This window comes from Oncorhynchus nerka, linkage group LG27, assembly GCF_034236695.1.
Source record: "Oncorhynchus nerka isolate Pitt River linkage group LG27, Oner_Uvic_2.0, whole genome shotgun sequence".
Classification (NCBI taxonomy): Eukaryota; Metazoa; Chordata; class Actinopteri; order Salmoniformes; family Salmonidae; genus Oncorhynchus; species Oncorhynchus nerka.
This window is the reverse complement of record NC_088422.1, coordinates 9,123,672-9,136,171: the sequence shown is the minus strand read 5'-3', so window position 1 is coordinate 9,136,171 and position 12,500 is coordinate 9,123,672. Positions and strand designations below refer to the sequence as shown.

General features: G+C 45.4%; 1 protein-coding gene across 1 annotated transcript in view; it reads right to left on the bottom strand.

Annotated features, from left to right (window-relative positions):
• The window catches only part of LOC135565093 (protein unc-13 homolog B-like), a 97,122-nt gene that overhangs the window by 4,743 nt on the left and 79,879 nt on the right, over positions 1 to 12,500 (bottom strand). The window contains exons 23-26 of the mRNA XM_065011124.1: positions 4,692 to 4,780; positions 3,959 to 4,096; positions 3,615 to 3,738; positions 357 to 401 (exon numbers count right to left, since the gene is read on the bottom strand). Of these exons, the coding sequence (XP_064867196.1) occupies positions 357 to 401; positions 3,615 to 3,738; positions 3,959 to 4,096; positions 4,692 to 4,780 (396 nt within the window). The remainder of the gene's footprint in view (positions 1 to 356; positions 402 to 3,614; positions 3,739 to 3,958; positions 4,097 to 4,691; positions 4,781 to 12,500) is intronic.

The following is a 12,500-nucleotide window of genomic DNA, read 5'->3' as shown; positions in this document are numbered from 1 at the left end:
TGTGTGTGTCGTTTCGCAACAGAAAGGATCTTGTTGACGTGAATGTGACCTAATATAACTTCAGATCGAACACTTAGATTGATTATCGGTGACAACATCGATGATGTCATCAGAGGTTTGATTACCAAGGCAACGAGACAAAAGGTCAAACATCCCCCAAAATAGATCTGGATTAAGTGAGAAGAATAATGTCCTTGTTGATCATAACTACAGCCACCCGTCTGCTATGTTGTCATGGTCATCACTCACCTGTGTTATGGTCCTGTGTACAGAAATTCAAACGTATCGCTTGGTTCTAAACAGAAGGTGTATATCTACAGTATAGACATAGAGGAAGGAGATAAAGTGGTCTGTACCTTCAGGTTAGACAGCCCCTTGGCCACGGTCAGAATCTGAGCTCCCTGGAGACATAAGAAACATCATCAGGCATGTCCTCAGTGGTCAGAGGAGGGTGAGGGACTGGGGTAAGGAGAACATCATCAGGCATGTCCTCAGTGGTCAGAGGAGGGTGAGGGACTGGGGTAAGGAGAACATCATCAGGCATGTCCTCAGTGGTCAGAGGAGGGTGAGGGACTGGGGTAAGGAGAACATCATCAGGCATGTCCTCAGTGGTCAGAGGAGGGTGAGGGACTCTGGGGTAAGGAGAACATCATCAGGCATGTCCTCAGTGGTCAGAGGAGGGTGAGGGACTGGGGTAAGGAGAACATCATCAGGCATGTCCTCAGTGGTCAGAGGAGGGTGAGGGACTGGGGTAAGGAGAACATCATCAGGCATGTCCTCAGTGGTCAGAGGAGGGTGAGGGACTGGGGTAAGGAGAACATCATCAGGCATGTCCTCAGTGGTCAGAGGAGGGTGAGGGACTGGGGTAAGGAGAACATCATCAGGCATGTCCTCAGTGGTCAGAGGAGGGTGAGGGACTCTGGGGTAAGGAGAACATCATCAGGCATGTCCTCAGTGGTCAGAGGAGGGTGAGGGACTGGGGTAAGGAGAACATCATCAGGCATGTCCTCAGTGGTCAGAGGAGGGTGAGGGACTGGGGTAAGGAGAACAGTGGAACCTTAGTGACATATGTTTCTTTAATATGTCCAATTAAACATATTGACGTTCTACAGGGTGGTGCTGGTAGACTGTCTGATGGAGACAGGAGGTCTACAGGGTGGTGCTGGTAGACTGTCTGATGGAGACAGGAGGTCTAGAGGGTGGTGCTGGTAGACTGTCTGATGGAGACAGGAGGTCTAGAGGGTGGTGGTGCTGGTAGACTGTTTGATGGAGACAGGAGGTCTAGAGGGTGGTGGTGCTGGTAGACTGTTTGATGGAGACAGGAGGTCTAGAGGGTGGTGGTGCTGGTAGACTGTTTGATGGAGACAGGAGGTCTAGAGGGTGGTGGTGCTGGTAGACTGTCTGATGGAGACAGGAGGTCTAGAGGGTGGTGATGCTGGTAGACTGTCTGATGGAGACAGGAGGTCTAGAGGGTGGTGGTGCTGGTAGACTGTCTGATGGAGACAGGAGGTCTAGAGGGTGGTGCTGGTAGACTGTCTGATGGAGACAGGAGGTCTAGAGGGTGGTGGTGCTGGTAGACTGTCTGATGGAGACAGGAGGTCTAGAGGGTGGTGCTGGTAGACTGTCTGATGGAGACAGGAGGTCTACAGGGTGGTGCTGGTAGACTGTCTGATGGAGACAGGAGGTCTAGAGGGTGGTGCTGGTAGACTGTCTGATGGAGACAGGAGGTCTAGAGGGTGGTGGTGCTGGTAGACTGTTTGATGGAGACAGGAGGTCTAGAGGGTGGTGCTGGTAGACTGTCTGATGGAGACAGGAGGTCTAGAGGGTGGTGGTGCTGGTAGACTGTCTGATGGAGACAGGAGGTCTAGAGGGTGGTGGTGCTGGTAGACTGTCTGATGGAGACAGGAGGTCTAGAGGGTGGTGGTGCTGGTAGACTGTCTGATGGAGGTCTAGAGGGTGGTGCTGGTAGACTGTCTGATGGAGACAGGAGGTCTAGAGGGTGGTGGTGCTGGTAGACTGTCTGATGGAGACAGGAGGTCTAGCGGGTGGTGGTGCTGGTAGACTGTCTGATGGAGGTCTAGAGGGTGGTGCTGGTAGACTGTTTGATGGAGACAGGAGGTCTAGAGGGTGGTGGTGCTGGTAGACTGTCTGATGGAGACAGGAGGTCTAGCGGGTGGTGGTGCTGGTAGACTGTCTGATGGAGGTCTAGAGGGTGGTGGCAGTAGACTGTCTGATGGAGGTCTAGAGGGTGGTGGTGGTAGACTGTTTGATGGAGACAGGAGGTCTAGAGGGTGGTGGTGCTGGTAGACTGTCTGATGGAGACAGGAGGTCTAGCGGGTGGTGGTGCTGGTAGACTGTCTGATGGAGGTCTAGAGGGTGGTGCTGGTAGACTGTTTGATGGAGACAGGAGGTCTAGAGGGTGGTGGTGCTGGTAGACTGTTTGATGGAGGTCTACAGGGTGGTGCTGGTAGACTGTCTGATGGAGACAGGAGGTCTAGAGGGTGGTGGTGCTGGTAGACTGTCTGATGGAGGTCTACAGGGTGGTGCTGGTAGACTGTCTGATGGAGGTCTAGAGGGTGGTGGTGGTAGACTGTCTGATGGAGACAGGAGGTCTAGAGGGTGGTGCTGGTAGACTGTCTGATGGAGACAGGAGGTCTACAGGGTGGTGCTGGTAGACTGTCTGATGGAGACAGGAGGTCTAGAGGGTGGTGGTGCTGGTAGACTGTCTGATGGAGACAGGAGGTCTAGCGGGTGGTGCTGGTAGACTGTCTGATGGAGGTCTACAGGGTGGTGCTGGTAGACTGTTTGATGGAGACAGGAGGTCTAGAGGGTGGTGCTGGTAGACCATCTGATGGAGGTCTACAGGGTGGTGCTGGTAGACTGTCTGATGGAGACAGGAGGTCTAGAGGGTGGTGGTGCTGGTAGACTGTCTGATGGAGACAGGAGGTCTAGAGGGTGGTGCTGGTAGACTGTCTGATGGAGACAGGAGGTCTACAGGGTGGTGCTGGTAGACTGTCTGATGGAGACAGGAGGTCTAGAGGGTGGTGCTGGTAGACTGTCTGATGGAGACAGGAGGCCTAGAGGGTGGTGGTGCTGGTAGACTGTTTGATGGAGACAGGAGGTCTAGAGGGTGGTGCTGGTAGACTGTCTGATGGAGACAGGAGGTCTAGAGGGTGGTGGTGCTGGTAGACTGTCTGATGGAGACAGGAGGTCTAGAGGGTGGTGGTGCTGGTAGACTGTCTGATGGAGACAGGAGGTCTAGAGGGTGGTGCTGGTAGACTGTCTGATGGAGACAGGAGGTCTAGAGGGTGGTGGTGCTGGTAGACTGTCTGATGGAGGTCTAGAGGGTGGTGCTGGTAGACTGTCTGATGGAGACAGGAGGTCTAGAGGGTGGTGGTGCTGGTAGACTGTCTGATGGAGACAGGAGGTCTAGCGGGTGGTGCTGGTAGACCGTCTGATGGAGGTCTAGAGGGTGGTGGTGCTGGTAGACTGTCTGATGGAGGTCTAGAGGGTGGTGCTGGTAGACTGTCTGATGGAGACAGGAGGTCTAGAGGGTGCTGGTGCTGGTAGAATGTTGGTATATACAGATTTGTGAGGAGGGCAGATAGACTTACGAAACCATTGTCGCTCTGAGGTAAGATGATGGTCTTCTCCAAGCTGCTGAGGACGATCTTCCACAGATCCTTCAGTATTCTCTTCAGAACCGTCTTCTCACAGGTGTCAGCAAACAGACTCAGACTGGGGTTACAGGGAGAAGAGAGACACAGAAACACTGAGTCCCACTGTAACCTCTTTCCAGTGTGAAACTCACACACACACAAGTCTACCATCCAAAATAGCATTGCCTAGGAAACTGCATATTTTTTTTTGCTGCCCAAATGGCATCTGTATGAATGTACACTACAAGCCCATCTCCGCACCAGAACGGCGTCCGACCATTTGTTTTAGCCTCACTCACTTTACATCCAGGAAGTCCATGAGAGGCCTCAGCATGTTGTCAGCGTCGGCCTCGGCCGTCTGGCGGTTAGGATGACCCGCGATCTGGTACACGATCTCAGCCATCTGATGCATGCAGGCAGTCAGACGGGCCTGGAAGCTATAGAGAAGGACTCGCAGTCAGATACAGAACTACAATACCACAACGCTACTGCAGATACGCTGCTACAGCCATCTGACGCACGCAGGCCATCAGACGGGCCTGGAAGCTACAACAGGAGGTTACAGTTGACAGCCAGTCAGAACTACTGACTCAGGGGATTTGACAGATACACTTTAAAAGCAACATAGTGAAACTACCACCTGACCTATCAGAGGGCAATGTGTCCCCAGTCCACCTGACCTATCAGAGGGCAATGAGTCCCCAGTCCACCTGACCTATCAGAGGGCAATGTGTCCCCAGTCCACCTGACCTATCAGAGGGCAATGTGTCCCCAGTGCACCTGACCTATCAGAGGGCAATGTGTCCCCAGTCCACCTGACCTATCAGAGGGCAATGTGAATCTATTACCAAACCGATGACACCTGTCGAATTCTCTCAGATCTCTACAAGGGCATGTGAAGTAGATTCTAAGGGCTCATTTAGGATAGGATCTACTACTGACCCTCACGTACCTGTGTGGATGGGACAGGATTGATTGGACAGGGTGGATGAGAGTGCAGAGGGGGGTTGTGGGTGTTTCTGATTTGCTCACCTCTTGCCAAACATGGAGCTCAGGTTGTCCAGGACAGTGGTCAGTTTGACCTGCAGGTCATTCAAGATGTCCGCTGTCTCGGAGTCCAGCTTGAGAGAGAGCGAAATAGAGAGGGGAGAAAGAGGGAAAGAGAGAGAAAGAGAAAGGGATAAATTCAGAGAGAGTATGAGAGAGAGAGAGAGAGAGAGAGAGGGAGAGAGAGGGAGAGAGAGAGAGAGAGGGAGAAAGAGAGACAGAGACAGTGACAGAGAGAGAGAGAGAGAGAGAGATAGAGAGACAGAGAGAGAGAGAGAGAGAGGGAGAGAGAGAGAGACAGAGAGGGAGAGAGACATAGAGAGACAGAGATACAGAGAGACAGAGAGAGAGCGAGAGAGAGAGAGAGCGAGAGAGAGAGAGATAAACAGGGAGAACGAGAGAGAGAGAGAGAGAGAGAGAGAGAGATACAGAGAGAGAGGGAGAGAGAGAGAGAGAGAGAGAGAGAGATAGAGAGAGAGAGAGAGAGAGAGAGGGAGAGAGAGAGAGAGAGAGGGAGAGAGAGAGACAGAGAGAGAGAGAGAGAGAGAGAGAGAGGGAGAGAGAGAGAGACAGAGAGAGAGAGAGAGAGAGAGAGAGAGAGAAAAAACAAAACATTAATATTCTGGAGCAATATTGCCATAATTGGGCCCTGGCAGTAAATTTCCAAAAAACTAAAATCATGATTTTCCAAAAAAAACCGAGATGTCAAAAACACAAATGTAAATTCACCCTGAACAATACCTTAATTGAACACACAAAAAATTACACCTACCTTGGTCTGACCATATCTGCATCGGGAAACTTTAATATGGCAGTGAATGCACTCAAAGAAAAAGCCCGCAGAGCAATGTATGCAATAAAAATGAAATTATTCAAAATCAACATCCCAATTAAAATTTGGACTAAAATATTTGACAGTGTAATCCTACCAATAGCACTTTATGGAAGTGAGGTTTGGGGGCCACTCAATAAAATGGATTTTAAAATGTGGGACAAACATCCAATTGAAGCCCTACATGCAGAATTCTGTCGGAAAATCCTACAAGTCCAGAGAAATACACCAACTAATGCATGTAGGGCAGAATGGGGCCGTTTTCCAGTAATAATGAAGATACAGAAAAGATCATTAAAATTTTGGCTACATCTAAATTCAAGTCCAAATTCGAGTCTGCAATTTAAAGCACTTCAAGCCCAAGAGCTGAGCCCAGAAACGAGTCCTCTCAGTCAGCTGGTGTTGGACCTCACCAACCAAGCAGACACCAGCACTGCTTCAAAAGAAAGAATTCCAATAAGCAAAATCATGAACCAATCAAAGGAATCATATTTACAATACTGGAAAAACGAAACAAAATCCCAAAGCCGACTAAATTGCTATCTGACCCTAAACAGAGAATATGAATTGGCTGATTATCTCTACTCTGTCAGAGATACGAAGCAGAGACAGATCCTTACCAAGTACAGGCTGAGTGACCACCGATTGGCAATAGAAACCGGCAGACATAAAAAGACATGGCTACCCAAAGAGGAGCGTGTATGTGGTCACTGCATGACAGGAGGTAGAGACAGAGATGCACTTTCTCCTTTACTGTGATAAATATTCCTCACAAAGAGATTCATTATTCACAGAAATGACTACATATATTCCAAATTTTTACAAATTGAACCCAGAGGAAAAACTAAGAATACTCATGGGCGAAGGAGCAATGGCTCCTCTTGCAGCCAAATACGTTTTTTCCTGCCATAGCCTGAGGGACACTGAATAATAACATCTGCATAGTAAACAGTAACTTACTTATTATTACTATTATTGTTATTACTATAATTATTAATGTTTATCATTCCAAATATGGTTGGTAATTGTAGTGATAACAGTTTAGTGAGGGTAGTAGTAGTCGTAGTAATGATGATTGTAGTTGTAGTATTGATATAAAGAAGAAGATGACCGTTATTTAGTTATAAGTTAGTTATAGTTTCATTTTCCATAATTATATTTATTACATTTCTACTATTGACTGTTACCATTTTATTGTTATTATTTCTGTATTTAATTTTGTATTATTATTTACTACCATTTAATATTATTATTTGCTATCATTTATAATTTTGTTACAATGTATATTGTATACATTGTTGCTTTGGCAATATTGACACAATGTTTTTCATGCCAATAAAGCAGCTTGAATTTGAATTTGAATTTGAGAGAGAGATACAGAGAGACAGAGAGAGAGAGAGAGAGAGAGAGAGAGAGAGAGAGAGAGAGAGAGAGAGAGAGAGAGAGAGAGAGAGAGTAAGAGACATACATAATGACAGGTTAGTCATGTATTTCCTGTGTAGTTAGGGCTGGACTCACATCTTGTACCTGTGCAGTGACTCACCCCATAATATGTAAACGCTCCACTTACCTGCCATTGTAAATGCCTTTCATTAGCAGTGACCTATTCTCAGTGACACCATACAATTCCACAAAAATATCCTTCCCACTTAGATGACTCAACACAACTCTAAATGATACCCCTCTGCACACTTCAACTGTTTATTTCCTTCTTACAGCAGGATGCCCCTTGTGTCCTGTATTAGTCTTGATCCTGAGTGTAGTCGTTCATCAGCTCTCCACTTTACTCTAATGTAAGCTGGTACAGCACACTGATGGAGCTTCGCAGGCTGGAAAAAATCCTCAGGCCTACTGATCACAATAACTCCTGGCTTCGCATTCATTTTTAGGGTTGGGCTCAATTCGAACACTTGAAATAAATAGCTTCTCCATTTTCAGTTTATCAAGAAGTCATTGAAAATAAATGCCTTATTTTTTTCTATTATTGAATTGTATTTTCAGTGTACTTCCTGAATCGACTGCCTTTCATTTCAACTGACCTCAAACCTCATCCATTCACTGGTCCAGCCCTCCAATTGACCCGGTTTAGAATGGACCCTGCCCCCAGGGGGAGTAGCAGTGGCTGCTCTCAAGATATCATGTGACTCACCACTGGAGACCAGGGTTCAATCCCAGAGTGGACCATTCAGACATTCTCCCCCTCTCTACCTCTTGTCATTTCTGATCTCTCTAAATAGAGAGTGGAAAGACCCTGCTGCTAACAGAATGTAGAGTAGTACACAGCACATACCAGTGGGTGACCTGTTATTAGAGAGTACTGTAAGAGAAGGGATCTTAACTAGCCAAGTTCACTCTAGACGTTCCAGGTTTTTCCCTCTATGGTTGTCATAGCAGCAGTTGGAATCACAGGAAAGGCAGAGAAAACATTCTAATCCAAAAGGTCCAATTGAAAAGGCTTGTGGTTCACACCCAAGGTGCAAATTAATTACTTAAAAATCATACAATGTGATTTACTAGATTTTTGTTTTAGATTCCGTCTCTCACAGTTGAAGTGTACCTATGGTAAATATTACAGACCTCTACATGCTTTGTAAGTAGGGAAAACCTGCAAAATCGGCAGTGTATCAAATACTTGTTCTCCTCACTGTGTGTTTCTGCACAACAAAGCTGTTAGACAACCTGTCTGACCTGGTCTCTAACAGGGGTGGAAAAAAATACCCAATTGTCATACTTGAGTAAAAGTAAAGATACCTTAACAGAAAATGACTCAAGTAAAAGAGAGAGTCACCCAGTAAAATACTACTGGAGTAAAAGTCTAAAAGTAATTGGTTTTAAAATGTTGTAAATTAATGACAAAAGTAAAATGTAATTGCTAAATTACACTTAAGTATCAAAAGTAAAAGTAAAGTTATAAATCATTTCAAATTCTTTATGTTAAGAAAAACAGATGGCGCCATTTTCTTATTTTCTTAATTTACAGATAGCCAGGGGTACACTCCAACACTCAGACATCATTACAGATAGCCAGGGGTACACTCCAACACTCAGACATCATTACAGATAGCCAGGGGTACTCTCCAACACTCAGACATCATTACAGATAGCCAGGGGTACACTCCAACACTCAGATATCATTACAGATAGCCAGGGGTACACTCCAACACTCAGACATCATTACAGATAGCCAGGGGAACACTCCAACACTCAGACATCATTACAGATAGCCAGGGGTACACTCCAACACTCAGACATCATTTACAGATAGCCAGGGGAACACTCCAACACTCAGACATCATTACAGATAGCCAGGGGTACACTCCAACACTCAGACATCATTACAGATAGCCAGGGGTACACTCCAACACTCAGACATAATTTACAAATGAAGCACGTCTTTAGTGAGTCCGCCAGATCAGGTAGTAGGGATGACCCGGAATGTTCTCTTGATAAGTGTGTGAATTGGACCATTTTCTGTCCTGCTAAGCATTCAAAATGTAACAAGTACTTTTGGGTGTCAGGGGAAATGTATGGAGTAAAAAGTACATTACTTTCTTTAGGAATGTAGTGAAGTAAAAGTAAAAGTTGTTCAAATATGAATAGTAAAGTACAGATACCCCAAAAACTACTTAAGTAGTAATACTTGAAAGTACTACTTAAGTACTTTACACCACTTTACACCACAGTAGAATACTGTATTGTTGGGGGGAATTACTGTACTGTTTGGGGGTAGAATACTGTATTGTATTGGGGGGGGGATACTGTACTGTTTGGGGGTCGAATACTGTATTGTATTGAGGGGGTAGAATACTGTATTGTACTGGGGGTAGAATACTGTATTGTATAGGGGGTAGAATACTGTATTGTACTGGGGGTAGAATACTGTATTGTATAGGGGGTAGAATACTGTATTGTACTGGGGGTAGAATACTGTATTGTATTGGGGGTGTAGAATATTGTATTGTATTGGGGGTGTAGAATACTGTATTGTATAGGGGTGTAGAATACTCTATTGTATTGTGGGGTAGAATACTGTATTGTATTGGGGGTAGAATACTGTATTGTATTGGGGGTAGAATACTGTACTGTACTGGGGGTGTAGAATATTGTATTGTATTGGGGGTGTAGAATACTGTATTGTATAGGGGTGTAGAATACTCTATTGTATTGGGGGTAGAATATTGTATTGTATTGGGGGTGTAGAATACTGTATTGTATAGGGGTGTAGAATACTCTATTGTATTGGGGGGTAGAATACTGTATTGTATTGAGGGGTAGAATACTGTATTGTATAGGGGGTAGAATACTGTATTGTATAGGGGGTGGTGTAGAATACTGTATTGTATAGGGGGTAGAATACTGTATTGTATAGGGGTGTAGAATACTGTATTGTATAGGGGGGTAGAATACTGCATTGTATAGGGGGGTAGAATACTGTATTGTATAGGGGGGGGGGTGTAGAATGGAAAGGAAACAAAGGAAAGGACACAAATAAGACTAATGACATTAAACTATGATGATCAATATCTAACAGACTGTCACGTCCGTCACACGAAGGAGACCAAGGCGCAGCGTGGTAAGCGTACATTCTTAATTTATTAAACGAATGAACACTGAAACAAACTAACAAAATAACAAACAACCGAACGAAACGTGAAGCTATACACATGAGTGCTAACAGGCAACTACACATAGACAAGAACCCACAAACACAAAAGGGAAAATGGCAACCTAAATATGATCCCCAATCAGAGACAACAATAAACAGCTGCCTCTGATTGGGAACCATATCAGGCCACCATAGACATACATATACCTAGACCTACCAACCATATACCAGGTAAGGATCAATATGTAACAGACTCATTATATGTAATATATATGTAATATATAGGTGAGATTAGGGCTGTGGCGGTAATACGGTCAACGTAACAGCCCTAGGTAGGATTGAATAAACCCACCAATCAGAGGGATTCTCAATCTTATTAGCAGATACATGTGTCTCAACGTCTGTCTCTTTCTGTCACGGCTCAAATGAGAACAATTCAGCGAGCCAGAACTGAACCGTTTCCTGAATGGGAAATTGCTGAGTCACTGGGCAATCACTCAGCAGTTATAGAACAGCAGTAGCCTATGGCACTCGAGCTAATGATAATCTTCCAAGGAAACCTCCTAAATGGGACCCTATCCGCTAGGTAGTGCATAGGCACATAGGGCCCTGGTCAAAAGTAGTGCACTATTTAGGGAATAGGGTGCCATTTGGGACGCATTTCTGTATTTAGTCGAGTACACTCATTCACTTCCTCGCTCCCTAGAGGTAAGGGCTGTGCATATTCTTATCGGCAGACTCAGTAGCCTCAGTTTTTCTAATGACTGCCTTGCCTGGTTCACCAACTACTTTGCAGACAGAGTTCAGTGTGTCAAATCGGAGGGCATGTTGTCCGGTCCTCTGGCAGTCTCTATGGGGGTTCCACAGGGTTCATTTCTTGGGCCGACTATTTTGTATGTATATATCAATGATGTTGCTCTTGCTGCGGGCGATTCCCTGATCCACCTCTATGCAGACGACACCATTCTGTATACTTCTGCTAACATCTACTAATATCCAACTAGCATCCAGCTATCCCTCACCGTTATCTCCAATGCTAATATCTACTAACTAGCATCCAGCTATCCCTCACCGTTATCTCCAATGCTAATATCTACTAACTAGCATCCAGCTATCCCTCACCGTTATCTCCAATGCTAATATCTACTAACTAGCATCCAGCTATCCCTCACCGTTATCTCCAATGCTAATATCTACGAACTAGCATCCAGCTATCCCTCACCGTTATCTCCAATGCTAATATCTTCTAACTAGCATCCAGCTATCCCTCACCGTTATCTCCAATGCTAATATCTACTAACTAGCATCCAGCTATCCCTCACCGTTATCTCCAATGCTAATATCTACTAACTAGCATCCAGCTATCCCTCACCGTTATCTCCAATGCTAATATCTACTAACTAGCATCCAGCTATCCCTCACCGTTATCTCCAATGCTAATATCTACTATTTATCGACACTCTTCCTTTTCATTTTCTCTGATCTGAATAAAGTCTAATGTCTTCAGATGTTAGTCATCACCCAGCGTGGAGATAAGATTAACCCATTCCACCAGCCCTCCCCCTGTGGAAAGACAGATCCAACATTTTGACACGCACTCACATTCAATTATCTGCAGGCTCCCTGCTAGTCGCTAGTCTATTAACATCTGACTTTAGAGGAAGGAGGGAAGACATTACACTGAGGAGCTGTTGTAAATGTCTAAAGTGGCTTTTTGGAACTGTGAGCTCTGCGAGAGTAGTTAGATAAGGACATTTGATTGCTGCCACTAACGGCACTAACTGTAGGGGAGACAGAAGTTTGTGTGTGTGTGTGTGTGTGTGTGTGTGTGTGTGTGTGTGTGTGTGTGTGTGTGTGTGTGTGTGTGTGTGTGTGTGTGTGTGTGTGTGTGTGTGTGTGTGTGTGTGTGTGTGTGTGTGTGTGTGTATAGGGGGGAGGGCTGGAGTTTGGGTGGTTACATGAATGCAGAAGGCGGACCAAAACGCAGCGTGGTGATTATTCATGGTTCTTTAATAATGGAACTAACATGAATAAACTAACAAAACAAGAAATGTGAAAAACCAAAACAGCCCTATCTGGTGCAAACACAGAGACAGGAACAATCACCCACAAACACACAGTGAAACCCAGGCTACCTAAGTATGATTCTCAATCAGAGACAACTAATGACACCTGCCTCTGATTGAGAACCATACTAGGTCGAAACATAGAAATACCCAAATCATAGAAAAACAAACATAGACTGCCCACCCCAACTCACACCCTGACCATACTAAATAATGACAAAACAAAGGAAATAAAGGTCAGAACGTGACACATTTTTACCCAGAACCCCCCTCACTTCTGAACCAGCAGA